Raw genomic sequence first — 14,972 nt, forward strand, 5'->3', positions numbered from 1 at the left:
TGGTATTATTTTAGTACCTAATATTTTGTAATTTTTACGCTTTTCTATCATTGATAAATACAAATTGAAATGATTTTCCCTTTTGAAATAAAACTCGAATGCTATTATTTTGATGAAATTTTTGTTTATAATTTTTTGTTTTTTTTTTTTTATTTTTTGTTACATAACTGTATATACACATACTTAGAAAACTTACGGAAAAATAAATATTTTTATTTATTTTTCAAAAATTAAGAGCGAAAATATTTTTAAAAAAGTTCAACAAAGTAGAATTGCTTTTCTTCGGTCACACTGAAGAGTACAGTTTAAAATCGATTATTTTCTTATATATTCTGGATTAAAAACAGCTGGTAGCTTAAGACGCAACCTTCAATTCTTAAAGCTGAGATGGGGTTTTTTTTGCTTGTACAGAATGTTGTTATTTATATTTTCAAACACCCCGCCAATGGCAAAAAAAATCTTAAGATTGGAGTGCTACCACTGCCGTGATTCGATAACTTGAGCAGCATCGGGGGTTATCGCTAGTAATGTGACCGTTCGGCTGATTGATATTGTTACAACGATTTTTTCGCTGTTAAAATATTTAGTAATACCCCTTAAATCGCGTGCGAGGCACGCGAGTGTGTGTGTCTGCCTCAGCGTAGATGCTGCGTATGAAATGTAAAGTGCCAAATCGAGTGTTAAGCGATGTAAAAGTGAGAAACTGACAATTTATTCTACCAAAAACCCCGTAATCGCAACGTCTGTGGGTGTTCGTGTGCTGTGTGTGTGTGGGGCTCCTTCGCCGCCCCCACACACATACACATACACAGCTATGCCATTACCCATACCAAAGCAACGCACCCACTTGCTGTTGTTGTGGCTGCAGTTGTTGTTGTTGGCCATAATTAATTTGGTCTCGAAAATCCTTTGCCCTTGGTTATTTATTATTTATTTTTTGTGACTGCTGTTCTGGGCGCTCCACACAATATAATCAAATCCGTGCAAACAGCGGTGGTCGCATTTGCAAATCCAATTATCATGTGAATAACTCGCGCGTCTCGCCTCGAGTGGGCGAAATTTAAACAAATATACGCCCCGTTGGCCGTGTGTGTGCGCACCTAGTGTACAATTCGCACAGTGTGTGAATTAATGCCACTAAACACACAAAAATAAACGAAACGAAAACAAACTGATAACCGCAGAAGTCGTCGGACTACGACAACGTCTACATGGAGGCCTCGGAGCACCTTTTACGATCGTGCGCTATAGTGTCGTATAGCTTATATCGCTCACACAGCTGTTAGCCCCTTGCCGTCTCGAGATCCGATCCCAACCCACCACATCCACTCCGCTCTGCTCCTCACCTGCAGATAATCGTATAATTTAGTAGCCTTTTATTCAGAACAGCGAGGACGGTAAACAATGGAACCGAAACTGGGTTTCTTGGTTTGCTTTACGAGTGTATAAACTCAGCCGAAACGTGTAAGTTTTGGAAACTGGAGTCGTGGAACGAGCCGCTCAATTCAATAAACAAACGCAGCCTGCAGTAACTTTTTTCATTATCAATATTTATCAGAATTTATCAGAATTGCACTTGTGATATTGTTTTATTGGCACTATATTTGTTAAATGCACTTCACATTGTTGTACTTAATGATCTTTCAAGATAGAATGTCTTAAAATGTGGAAATTTCACACAAAGATTTAAAGGAAATAATTTCACATCACATAGTATTGAAAAAATTCGAATGTCTTTTGAAATTTGTAAAATTTGAACACTTCTGTATGTATTAGTATGAACTTGAGAAACTTTTATTGAATCCATGTATATTTGTAAGCATATAAGTATGTATATGTGTTTATAAATTTCCTAGCGGTCTAATTCGTTATACAAATATTTGGAAAAGTTTCATCTAAATTAGAAACTTTGTTGATACTTAGCTTTCTTAAATTTCTCAATTCCAATTGTATTGTATAGTCATTTTAATAGAATGTACAATGTCAAACAATTTTGAACTTGATATGCAAAAATTCTTGGTGGATAATTTAAGAATTTCAATTAGTATTTTTATGCAGAATATGAGCATTGGTAGAAGCATTGTATTTTGTGAGGTTGTTGACTCAAAACAATGGTTTTTTAGTCAACTAAAATAGATATCTGAGTCATCGGTTGAAAGAGATTTCCGTGTCTCCCTTGTCACTGCACAGCATTGTGATTCAACCATTCAGCAGGCACTTGCTCATTGTGAAATTTCTGGACTATCACCCAAAACCAAGTAGGCGATCGCTTCCCGTATACGAATATGTGTAGTATGTACTACATATTAGTATATTTCGATCCAATTTTTGACCGTTTTATACACACGTGTATATAATTATTAGCTGTTAGGCTCGTGCAGGCCAACGAGATTAATTAGCCAGGGATTTGTGTGTGGAAGCAATTGCCAGCGTCTGGATGTCGGAGATGGTATGGTGTGGGATGGGATGGGAAGTGAGCTGTTAACTGAGAGCTGGGAAGCGCCTTGCCAGCCGTATGCTAATTAATTGCTCTTATTGCAGCCGCCGACGCCATGCCCAAAAGCCGAAGCAACAAAGCCCCGGAGACAGATAACAACATGCGATCCTGCTAAGATCAGAGCGAACGCGAAGCCAGCACGAACATGAGTCGCCAGGAGGGAGCTGCATCCCGTCCAGCCGATGGAGCGGCCGGCCCAGTCACATCGTCATCATCATCGACATCGTCCAACCACTCAGTGAGTGCTGTAATTGGCAGCAAGATATCCACCTCAACGCCGCAAAAGAACGATGAGCAACAGGAGCAAGAGTTTATCAATCAGAGCGTGGCCAGCGAGATCGAGGCCATGTCCATCTCGGGCTCGGCATCCGCGGACAGCAGCAGTGGCGCCACGGCCACAGCCACCATGAGCGGCAGCCCGGTGCCCAAGCGGCACTTGAGCACTGCCAATTTGTCGCGGATACGCCCGCAATCGAGCTACTCGGCACGCGTACTCATCTTCGACGACTCCGACCAGGAGGCGGCTGCCGCTGCAGCAGCACTTGCGGTAGCATCGTCGTCCTGCAACAGCAGCGTCAAGTCGTGCAGCGGATTGGAGCTGCTGCCCACCTCGCCGGCCAAGTTATCCATCGGCAACGATAGCACCACGGGCTCCTCAATGATGCGCAACCTGAACCTGACCAAGAGCTCCTCTGGCGGTCTGTGCGGAAGCTCAAGTTCTTTGCACTCTAGGGGATACACCGCCCTGCTCCGGAAGATCTCCTATCAGCAGCACACCAACTCGCTGCGCGCTGTCAGCGGCGGTAAGAGATTATCCCAACCACAAAAAAAAATAGATTTAACGTACGAAAAGAAAGGATATATGCGTACATATATATATTTCCGCGATAACGATAAAATTAGCTTTGATATTTATATTTGTAGCATATTTACAAGCTATTTTTATCGTTTTGGTAAGATGTGAGTTCTGACTTAATTAGCACCCAAAGCTTGACACCTATATTTTTGCATTAATCATTTTTGTCTGTCTGCCCTTGTAAGCGTATAAAAAAAAGTTATCAAGTTCAGATCAAAACGTATTTATTGAATTTCTTTTAAAAATTATCAAGTTAAGAGCCACTCATTTATCCAAAAGTTAGAATTAAGTTTTCTTGTCCAACTATTACACAATCAATACAAAACGTGTATTAAATTGTTCATTGCAGAAACGTCCAACTTGCTACGTATGCGTCACTCCTCGTTGGGGAAGTCAGCTCCATGCCTCACGGGCAACTATTTTCGCCACGAACTGGCCGCTCCGTTACCAGTACAGCCACCTGGCTTTGGGCCTTCTCCCTTGGGCGGTCACAACATTTCGCGGTCGGGCAGCTGTGCAGGGATTGGCTTGGCCAAACACCACCATCACCATCACTTGCATGGCGTTGTGATGCGGGGGTCAGCTGGAGGAGGTGCTGGCTCCGGTGGTGGCTCCTCCAGTGGAGTTGCCCATCATCGTCTAAGTTTGGTCACCAACGCGGCTGCCGTGGCAGCGGCTGGCGGATCCCGGACCCATTCCCCATACTCGGCCAGCCCCGTGGATAGTCCGCGCCTCAATTCACCCATGCCATTTGCATTTGCTCCGATCAAAAGAATCGCCTCGTGCCGGGGCGTTGTAGCCGACGGACGTCGTTGGTCCGTCGCCTCGCTGCCCTCTTCGGGTTACGGAACCACGCCTGGTAGCTCCAATTTATCGGTAAGTTTTTTTTTTCGATAATCCAAACCAAATGTATGTATGTTAATAGCTTAATGGCTTCATGTATCACAGTCTCAGTGCTCGAGTCAGGAGGGTCTCAACCAGTTGGCGCACAACATTCCGCCCGGAGTGCAGGAGGCGGATGCCGCTGCCGTGGCCGCCGGTGCCTGCTGTGCCGAGCACCTCAAACAGCATTGTCCCAAGCACTGCGCTCTGTTGCTAGCCGTTTCCCAGAAGCAACTGACGCCCCAGCCACCGAAGCCAACGCAGCTGCAGCCCCAGAAATCGATTACAGCGGCCTGCGTTAATTGCTGTGCCGAGCTGAGCGTAACCTGTGGTGGTCAGCATGCAGGTGGTGGTGCTGGTAATGGTGGTTCATCCGCGAATAGCTCAGCCTCGAGTGCAATGCAAGTTGGTGGTCGTATGTCGCCCTATTTTCGTCCGCGTTCCCGATCGCTTTCCAGCCCATCGCGTTCACCAATCGTGGACAATGAGATTGCCGTAATGAACACTTTGTACAAGGAGCGTTTTCCCAAGGCCACTCAGCAAATGGAAGAGCGGCTGAAGCTCTTTATCAACGAAAACAAGAGTGCTGCATGCAATAGCTTTAGGGACTCGCAGCCGATAGTGCGGTGAGTTTAAACCCTACAACAATTCAATCATTTTGAGTAGATATAATCGAGTATATGATACAGACAGATTTCTGCGTTATACATATATAAAATCCTCCTTGTAGATCCTCTAAAACTTTTCTTGTTTTTTCCTTGCAGCTTTGTGCATCATCAAGTTTTGGAAATGGCAAGGGATTGCCTGCACAAATCTGAGGCCAAGTTGATAACCTCGCAATACTTTTATGAGCTGAGTGAAAATCTGGAGCGTTTGCTGGTGGAGACAAAGGAGAAATCTCCCGAGGCGGCAGCTGAACTAAATGGTGTGATTAAAAAGCTCCTGTTGATTATTTCGCGACCAGCTCGATTGCTGGAATGCCTAGAATTCGATCCGCAAGAATTCTATGAGCTACTGGAGGCTGCTGAAGGACATGCCAAGGCTATGCCTGTGATAAAGGCGGACATTCCGCAATACATCATCCACAAGCTGGGCTTGAACCGTGATCCAATCGCAGAACTGCAGCAGGAATTAAGGGAAACACAGCAGATGTGCTCGGAGCAAGTCACCGTGGATGCGGATCCACTGCAACCCGGTGGCAGTTTGCTACTCAACTCGCCCCTAACCAGTGCAGCCAAGCAGCTGAGCAGCCTGGCCTTGGATGCCATAGCTATGGACTCGGGAAGCGGCACAGCGACACCTCAACAGCCTCCTCAAACGCCAGTGGCTTCGTGTGACACGGCACCCTCTTTTGCGCTGGCTATTAGCCAAATGAACGAGGAGAAGGGAGGATCAAGTAGTTCAGTTGGAGGATCGGGTTTGAAGGTGGCAGGAGCTGAAGGAATAACCGGAGGTTCGGCTGCAACAGCAACTGGCAGTGGAGTCCAACAACCCTCACCCCAAGAAAACGACTTCGACATTGTCAAGCTGATCTCAAATGGTGCTTATGGAGCCGTCTACCTGGTGAAGCACAAGACCACCCGTCAACGCTTTGCCATGAAGAAAATCAACAAAAATAATCTCATCCTGCGCAACCAAGTGGAGCAGGTGTTTGCGGAGCGTGACATTCTTTCGTTCGCCGACAATCCCTTTGTAGTCAGCATGTACTGTTCGTTTGAGACCAAGAAGCACTTGTGCCTGGTGATGGAGTACGTGGAGGGCGGCGACTGCGGAACGCTGCTGAAGAACATCGGGCCACTGCCCGCGGACATGGCCCGCTTCTATTTCGCCGAGACAGTATTAGCCGTAGAGTATCTGCACAGCTACGGCATCGTTCATCGCGACCTTAAGCCGGACAACCTATTGATCACGGCCTTGGGTCACATCAAACTAACAGATTTTGGGCTCTCCAAAATGGGTCTAATGTCCTTGGCCACCAATTTGTATGAGGGTTATATCGACTCGGAGACGAGGCAGTTTTCCGACAAGCAGGTATGCAAATATTCTTCAGTTTCCACAAAAAAAACATGTTTTTCAATGTAACGTCTCTTAAGGTGTACGGCACACCCGAGTATATTGCACCCGAAGTGATATTGCGCCAAGGCTATGGCAAACCAGTCGACTGGTGGTCCATGGGCATCATTCTGTATGAATTTCTCATCGGTTGTGTGCCGTTTTTTGGCGAAACCACAGAGGAACTATTTGCGCACACCGTCAACGATGACATCGAGTGGCCGGACAGTGAGGACTGGCCTGTTCAAGCGGAGGCAAAGGACATAATCTCGCAGCTGCTGCAGCAGAATCCACGGGATCGTCTGGGCACTCAATCGGGTGCACTGGAGATGAAGGAGCACGAATACTTTCTGGGCATGGATTGGAATTCTCTTCTGCGGCAGAAGGCTGAGTTTGTGCCGCAATTGTCCCACGATGATGATACCAGTTATTTTGACAGTAAGCTCTATAGCTATATTAAAATAATTTTATATACCTATTGATTAATTGTTGAAATATTTTTTCAACAGCCCGAATGGATCGCTATAACCATGATCTAGGTGGAGAAGATACCGATGACACGGATGACACTCCCGTCTTTGGCAGTTTCAATTCCTATACTCCGCAGTACAGAAAACAGCATTATAGCTGGTCGCGGCATGCCACTCCCACGTCTACCGATGGAGCGAAGCCAACGGGTCCACCACCACTTGCATCGCTGCCATCGCGTGCCCAGGAGACTCCCGCAGCTACCGTAGGAGCCACATCAACTGGCGCTATACCTAAACTTAAATCGGGAATGGGAAGCGGTAGTGGAAGCGGTAGTGGTAGTGGTTCGGGTAGCGCCTCCCACGACGGAGTGGTCAACAAATTCTTGAACACGCCACAACTGCGAAAGCTAGATGTGAGTATTCGTTCTACACGGGCTTTATTTGAAAATGATGTATTTTATTAATATTGAAAAATATCTTATAGCTCTCCTCCAGCTGCCTGAAGGTGCCGTCCACCCCGGATGCCGATTACTTGCCTGAATTGTTGCACAATGTGACTATTGGAAACGATGCTGAGCTGCGAATGCTAAAGCATTATCTCCAACAACCAAATCCCGGGGCCACGCAGCGAATGCAGCAGCGGCATAGCATGCCACCGAACACAACCACCATCATTAGTACGCCGGCCACTCCGCCACCAACTCAAACTCAGGCGGCAATGGCGGCCACTCCGCCAACAGCAACTGTGGGCAGCTTTTCGCGCAGCACGCCAGAGAGTTCGCAAACGGACAGCGATGATTTTTCGCCGCAGATTAACCGGAAACGAAAGGGTGTTTGCGCCAGAGACATTTTGCCGCGTTTCTCCATCTCGATAGAGGACGAAACCATATCCGCGGGCAGCTCATCAACGGAGAACATGAACTTGCCAAGAGAACAATCTCCGCTGGCACTGCAGCATCAACCAAAATCCATGGACAGCAGTACTAGCGGAAGCAGTGTGAAGCATCATCGGTCCAGGTCGATTGTTAAATCTGCATCCGCCTTGGGTCTGTCACTTATGACATCTCTAGACAATAGTCAACTGGCTGCGCAGTTATGTGGCATTCAATCGCCGGGTGGTGGAGGCAATGGCTCCAGTACGGCCAGCTCTAGGGATACTTCTCCTTGTCGAGAGCTCTCGCCATTGGTTACAAATCTGAAACCTCCGATCATCATACGTCGTGGTCCTCGTGGGTTCGGTTTTACTGTCCATACCATTCGTGTATACTATGGCGACACGGACTTCTATACAGTGCATCATTTGGTTATGGCCGTGGACGAGGGCAGTCCAGCTTTTGAGGCGGGACTGCGGCCAGCGGATCTCATCACTCATGTTAATGGGGAGGCTGTGCAAGGCCTGTTCCACACACAGGTCCTGCAGCTGCTTCTTAGTGGTGGCGAGCACGTAACCCTGCGGGCAACTCCCCTTGAGCACACCAGCATCCAGAGCGGTGGCCGCAAGCGCGATCTCATGCAAAGCAAGCTGGCCAAGAAAGGTGTGAATCGCCAAAAGAAGCAGACAAAGCGAGAGCACGACAAGAAGCGCAAGACGTCGCTGTTTCGCCGTATAAGCAGCAAGCGTGCAAATGCAGAGATGCAGCAGGTAAGATCCTTCTGGTGCACCATATCTAAAGCCAAACTTGTTTACTACCTAATGTGGATCATTTTAGTACTCAGCTGGCACCAGTTCACCCACCACACCATCGGCCAGAAATTTGTCACCTTTGGATTCCTCGTATCACAGCAGCTGTTGTCAGTCGGCAGCCAACTCTTCATCGCAATCCACGTCGCCCTCATCCTCTTCGCCTAACACACCCACCGGCTCAAGTGGCTCCAATCACGGTGGCAACGCAGGATCCGTTGCAGTTGCTCCCTCGGCCCTCAGTGTGCAATTATCTGCTGCTCCGCCACCCACGCAGCTGGTGCTCCTGCCCCATGTGGGAGCCGTCGTTGGCAGCAATCCCACCTCTGTTGGAAATGTACCGGGTAATGGGATAAGCCACAACAATGCATTATCAGTTTATTGAATATTTATTACCTATTTCGTATAGTCTCTCCCACTGGAGTAGTTCCGCAGCTGTATCAGCGTCCATCCACTCTACATGGTCTCAAGCACAAGCTGCATGCAGCCACCGCCGTAATAGCAGGCGGGGGCAATGCGAACAATTCCGCCGGAGGCCTAAAGACTTTGCATACCACGAACAACAATTCGTTGCCGAATCGACGGAAGTCTGTGGGTCACATTCCTCTTTCTCCGTTGGCGCGAACCCCTTCACCGTCCCCGCTGCCATCGTCACCCACAAGATCTCCCTCCCCATTGGCCTTTCCATTGGTGGGCCATCAGCCCGGTGCCTCCAACACCACACAGTCTTATAGTCCGGGAAGCACGCTGCCCACGTTGCAGACGACGGTGAACGCAAACACCAAAAAGGCAGGATTTGCACGAACCAAGTCAGCGGAACCGAGTTCTCCGCTGCTAAGGCGCGCCCTGTCGCCGGATCGCTTGCATCCCCGTAGCGCGGAAACAAAGATATCGCCACTATGCTGTTCGCCGCCTATCAAACAGCCGACCCACCAACGAGTGGTGACCACGACTTGGAGGTCGACGCCTGGCGGCAGTGCATCGGGAGCTGGAGGAGCAGTTTTGGGGGCTCCGACAGCTCAAACCCCGCAGTTGGTGCCTGCCGCTTCTGAGGAATCTCAAAGACAAACTGCTATGGCAACAGTGGTCTCCACAACCGCTGCTGGAACTGAACCAACTACCGCTCTGGTTACCCTGGCCAATTGTGAGCCTTTACCGCGTATTGCGGAGGAGAAAGATTCGCCCACCAGTACCCAAGAGAGCAGCAGTGTGTCCGAGGGATTCATGCCTGCTATCGAGGAGTTCGCGGAGGGGGAATCCCCATCTTCGCCCACTCAAACCCTGGAAAAGCCGACAAAGGTAAAGGCCACCGAGCAGCCAGAGATGGAGCCTGCCGGCAAAAGCAAGAAGGTCGACCAGGGTAATGGATTTAACGCAAAAAAAAAAAAAAACAAATAATATTTAACATTTCTTTCCTTCATTTATTTTTAGGTAAAACCACAACTCCTGGAACGCCCAAAACTAAACCCCACAACAGTGGCTGTAAAACTTCGATGACAACGACAAAGCCCGCCAGTCCAAGCGTGACCATCTCCACAGCTCCACGCAAGGATACATCGGTTGCGACCGGTGGAGGAACCTCTGGACCTGGAGGATCTGCAGCCACTTCTGCTGCCAAGCAGAGGAAGTAGCGCCAGAGTAGCCGCGGTGGATATGGATGCTTGTGTTTTAAGTTTCGCGTTTAAATAATTATGGAAATGGAAGGCCGCAGGAATTCAATATAGAGCGGGAGTTGCGTTTTAAACTTGTTTTCTCTAAGTAAGCTTCTGTTTTTGCGCAAATCATACAATTTAGCAATGAAATTAATTAGAAAATTATAAAGCCTAGTAGTTTGTAGATGTCCTAACTAAAGGCAAACAAAACAAAACCGCTTGAAAACTCTTAATGTAAATTAGTAGGCACGAAAGCAAATCGAGAAGGAACACCACGATATTCCAGTTGAAGCAAATATATGTACTGTATATAAATGTGTAACATTGATAGAATTAACGAATTGTGGACTACGGATGATAGTCGATGGGAGAGTCATGGAGCCAGTGGCGCGGCGTTGGGCTGCGTTTATAACATTTTTGCGAATCTATACACTATGCCGAATTCAATATAAAATATATATTAAATAAATGTTATATGTGTGTGTACTTAAACCGAATTTTTAATTAGTTGTACAGATGGCAAGTAATGGACTATTTTATAAAACGTTGGCCTTTATATGCAATCGTACATTGCATTTTTGATGTGCACAACATTATTTTTGTCTATTAAAACAAAAATTTTCATAAATTTAATTTTTACAAAGCGCATTCATTTACAAAGTGCGTTGTACAAATATTTGGCATGTCTCAAATTAAACCAATGAATCCCTAAACTAAAATCCTACTAAAATGTTAATGCATTCTTTTCAATTCAAACACAGTTTATTTGAAATCAAATTCTTGCCAGTAAATTAATATACATATGTAAGTCGATAGGTAAATACCATACAGACTCAGTTATCGATAAAAAATTGCCAGCTGTGCAACATTTGCTGTAGTGGCCGTATTACTTTTTTTCTTTTCATACATTTATAAAAAATATGCTGCCCAAACTAAAAATATCCGTATTCCTGCTGAAGGTGAGACTATAAATGGCTTATTTAACCATATATCGTTTACCCGGATTCCCCAATTTTAGCGCCTGGAGCGAACAAAGCAGCAGTGCAGTGGTTGCTTATTTGGAGTTTTCTATGGAGAAGGTACCTTACTCCTTCTGAGTTTCAACATTGAGTCCAGTTTGGGACAGCTGAACTACGAACAGATCCAACACAGATTTCCGGCGGAACTGGATCTATGCGGACTGGTCAAGTTTGGTGGTTGCACCGATGGCGAGGCGCACCTTAATGAGGTCATCAAATCAGTGGATATCACCGATAATCCCATCCTATTGCAATGCGAATTGGGCACCTTGGTGGGCCTGCGGGCCTCGTTTTTCGTCCACGGAAAGCTGGAGGAGGTACCCTACGAGGTTATGGAGGCATATCAGTTGTACAACGACTTCTGCTTCACCCGGCTGCAGTGCGGATTCTTTCTGCAAACGGCCGCCACACCGGATTCTGTGTCCCGGGAAATGCATGTGCTGCGCAAAAGGGTAGCCGACGGAAATCTAGTGTTTAACGTTCCGCAGACAAAGATTTTCATTAATAACTACGGTCCACTCGACAAACAGTTTAGCGGCGATTCCCAAATTCAGGATCTTATAGACGTTATTCCCACTCCAGGACATGAAAAGGAGACTGCCAGTGTCGACAAAAAGAAGCCCAAAGGTCAGAACACGCCAGTCAAGAGACTGGCTCCGACTGGCTGTGACTACGAGGTGATCCACATAGATGTGATGCGGTCGCGTAGTCGTGATCCCGTGGCCGGAGAACCACCTCATCCGGCACTCAGCATTGCTGTGACCAGTGAGGAACAGATCCGAGTCCAGGTACCATTAGAGATCGAAGCCATGGCCATTCTCTGCCGCAAGACGAAGCTCCAACGGCTATACGACGTGCTCATTGAAAGCATCTGCAGAGGTCTCAGATTGTTCGAATTGAGCCTGATTGAGCATCTCACGGAGTCGGGAAGTGGAAAGCTGCTGGTGCCGGCTAGCTATCACTTCTACCCACAAGAGTTTGGTCACTTCGTGAGCTGCGCATATCTGGAAGGTCTGAGTGACGATACACCAAGCATGCTAGAGAGACGCAAACGCCTGCATCGACAGTTTGCTTTGCCCGTCAGTCGTCCTTATTTCCGCAGGTCCAACCAGATGCGTTTCCTAGGTGAAACGGAGGACGCACCATGGACTCCACTGGTAAATACCCACATTGGATTACGTCCCAGTGGAGTTGTCGACGGCAAAGAGTACTTAGTGAATGGTAACTACCATTACTATCATTACCTGCAACAGCAGGTGCAGGACAAGGGATGGGGATGCGCCTATCGCTCGCTGCAGACGATCTGCTCCTGGTTTGTGCTGCAGGGTTATACGAACGCACCGATTCCGACCCATCTGGAGGTGCAGGAATACCTTCACAAGATCAACGACAAACCTGCTGCATTCGTGGGGTCTTCTCAGTGGATTGGCTCCACAGAAATCAGCATGTGTCTGCAGGGATTCCTTAACGTGGACTCAAAGATTCTGCACGTAGCCTCTGGAGCTGAGCTGGCCACTATTGCCTCTGAGCTGGCGATGCATTTCCAAACGCAAGGAACGCCGGTGATGATTGGTGGCGGTGTGCTGGCCCACACCATTATCGGAGTAGACTACTGCGTGCAGACGGGTCAGGTTAAGTTCCTCATCTTGGATCCCCATTATACAGGTGCCGATGATTTGGCCACCATTCAAATTAAGGGTTGGTGCGGCTGGAAGGGCATGGACTTCTGGGCCAAGGGGAGCTACTACAATCTCTGCATGCCCCAGCGGCCCATTTTGTATTAGGTTGAGCTAGCTTCTTTTCCATTCGCATTTAGGTAGGCGAGGATGTTTCGATTTGCTTATAGGACTTATAGGACGTATAGGACTTTCCAAATTCTTTATTATTGGGTAAATAAAATTATTTTGTATGCATTTGTTAGTTGTCTCTTCACTGTTTTACGTTTGGTAATATTAAAAGTCGACTCACACTAAACAAAGACACTAGAATAATTATTTAAGTGTCTTTGCCCCAAACGACAATCCAGGAAAAGCTTTGGTGGTTTTCTGTTTTGATGTGTTGATACCTGTGTACTTTAATTTTCTTCCACTTGTATGTTGAATGTCGATGCTTTATATGTATCCCACTCCCTTATCAAACCATATTTTAAAGTTTTAGCTTAGTAACAAAATGGGGACAGATGTTACTCCTAGAATAACTGCCGAATTGGTCGTCATCCCGGGCTAAACACCACTCTTAGAGTATTTCTTCCAGTAACGCTTGACATCGTCGTGGCCATTCTTTTGCACCACCATCGTGCGAGTTCGCTCATTTTGCCACACCAGCATGTGGATCGACTGGGCGTAGTCTCGTAGCGTTACGAAATCTGTATGCGAGAGGAACTGATTGTACAGCACGCCTTCGGTGTAGGTGAAGCGATTTCGCTCTAGTTCCCACAGCTTAATTTGATCAACGACTGTGGGTGGCAGGCAGGATTTAGAGTGAATGGCTGACTCGACCATGCGCATATTGGGATGCGCATACTGCTCCAGATACGAGACAATCTGCTCCGCCGTGATACCACCACGCAACGCCTGGCGCACTGAATCGCGGGTTAGCACGCCCACGACGAGATTGGGAAAGCGGTAGAGGAGCTCCGTAAACAGACCTAACACGGCTACCTGGAGTGGAGAATCAGTGTAGGCATACACTCGGTAGTTCGTCTCCACCACGATGTAGCCACAGTCCTGAGTGGCCTCCTCATCCATGGCCACAGAAGCAGTCGCAGCCGCCTCCTTGCTTGTCACATTCAGAGCCAAACGTGTGGGATAGAAGCGTCCCTCCTTACGTTTACGTTGGAAGACTAGTCCAAACTCCCGTAGATGCTGCAGGAAGGTCAGCATCTGACTGTTCATCCCCTCCGAACTGTAATCTCTGCCCAGCGTTGAAAAACTGAGCTGGAACAACATGGACAAGCATTCTGGCAGGCTGATTCCTCTTTCTTCGCACGTGTCCAGGTACTGTAGCATAAAATGCCACACCTGAGCTCGCGTGTCCAGCAGCAGGAACTGAAAGCCCTGCCGGGTTATTGTGATACCGTCTCGTTCATCCCGTTTCATGAGATTAGCGTGCAGCAGAATCCTAACGGCATCCGGACTAATGGCCTCCGCATCGGTGCCATTGCGATTTCCGGTGCCGACCATGTAGTGCAACACGCAGCGCCAGCGGGACATGGCGTATGTATCCAGAAAAGCAATGTCCCTGGGCTTCGAGTCCTTATCCAGCGTGTTGGTCATAGGCCAAGGCTTTCCGCCGCCCAGCAGCACTTGGCGCACGCTTTTCTTGAAGGTGGGCGAGAGCTCCCACGCAGAAAGGCCACCCGGAATGGCTGTGACCCGCCAGACGTTCAAAGCCGTCAGGCAGCTGGTAGCCTCGGCTTGCTCCCTGCAAAAGTAATGAATGCATTGCAATGATGTATTTAATCCAATTTGATACAATCTTACTTGGCACAACGTTGGGCACCCCATGATGTGACCACCGCTTGTGGAACAGGCTGATCCACGAACAGTATCCTTATGATAAACTGCCGGGCTATCTCGGGAAGCTCCCGAAATACGGCCAAACAAATGGGCGGATAGTTGTACAGCTTCTCCAACGACTCTGGCGTTTGGCGGGTGCGCAGATACTCCTGAAAGTCCTTGCACTCCAAGTTCGCAGGACCCTGCCCCAAGGGCGACAGGACTGTGTTTCCACTTCCCCCGGCAGCCGAATTCCGACCACTACCGGATTTCGTGTCGGCCATGACGATTCGAATGTCGAATTCGTAAACAAAATATTTTTATTTCGTTGTCATCGATAGCCGGTCTTTCTTCGGGGGACAATCG

At 47.7% G+C, this 14,972-nt stretch overlaps 3 protein-coding genes across 4 annotated transcripts; 2 read left to right on the forward strand and 1 right to left on the reverse strand.

Annotated features, from left to right (window-relative positions):
• Positions 1–523: 523 nt before the first annotated feature.
• On the forward strand, positions 524–10,576 carry LOC6605794 (microtubule-associated serine/threonine-protein kinase 1). 2 transcript variants are annotated; one of them, XM_002030573.2, is made up of 11 exons: positions 524–695; positions 2,542–3,300; positions 3,703–4,229; positions 4,302–4,861; positions 5,000–6,266; positions 6,329–6,725; positions 6,797–7,170; positions 7,242–8,399; positions 8,467–8,782; positions 8,848–9,798; positions 9,870–10,576. In XM_002030573.2, exons 2-11 carry the CDS (start codon positions 2,643–2,645, stop codon positions 10,067–10,069), a joined length of 6,408 nt encoding a protein of 2,135 aa, XP_002030609.2. In that variant the 5' UTR covers positions 524–695; positions 2,542–2,642; the 3' UTR covers positions 10,070–10,576. The 2 variants fall into 2 exon arrangements, with proteins under 2 accessions (XP_002030609.2, XP_032573131.1); XM_032717240.1 differs by having other exon boundaries at positions 524–660.
• A 363-nt stretch (positions 10,577–10,939) lies between these two features.
• LOC6605795 (probable Ufm1-specific protease 2) lies at positions 10,940–13,022 on the forward strand. The gene is made up of 2 exons (XM_002030574.2): positions 10,940–11,049; positions 11,109–13,022. The coding sequence occupies exons 1-2, from the start codon at positions 11,011–11,013 to the stop codon at positions 12,891–12,893; spliced, it is 1,824 nt and encodes a 607-aa protein (XP_002030610.1). The 5' UTR covers positions 10,940–11,010; the 3' UTR covers positions 12,894–13,022.
• On the reverse strand, positions 12,971–14,932 carry LOC6605796 (general transcription factor IIH subunit 4). The gene is made up of 2 exons (XM_002030575.2): positions 14,592–14,932; positions 12,971–14,532 (listed from the first exon to the last, which is right to left on the reverse strand). Exons 1-2 carry the CDS (start codon positions 14,888–14,890, stop codon positions 13,332–13,334), a joined length of 1,500 nt encoding a protein of 499 aa, XP_002030611.1. The 5' UTR covers positions 14,891–14,932; the 3' UTR covers positions 12,971–13,331.
• Between the last annotated feature and the right edge of the window lie 40 nt (positions 14,933–14,972).

This window comes from Drosophila sechellia, chromosome 3L (genome assembly GCF_004382195.2).
Source record: "Drosophila sechellia strain sech25 chromosome 3L, ASM438219v1, whole genome shotgun sequence".
NCBI classification, from domain to species: domain Eukaryota; kingdom Metazoa; phylum Arthropoda; class Insecta; order Diptera; family Drosophilidae; genus Drosophila; species Drosophila sechellia.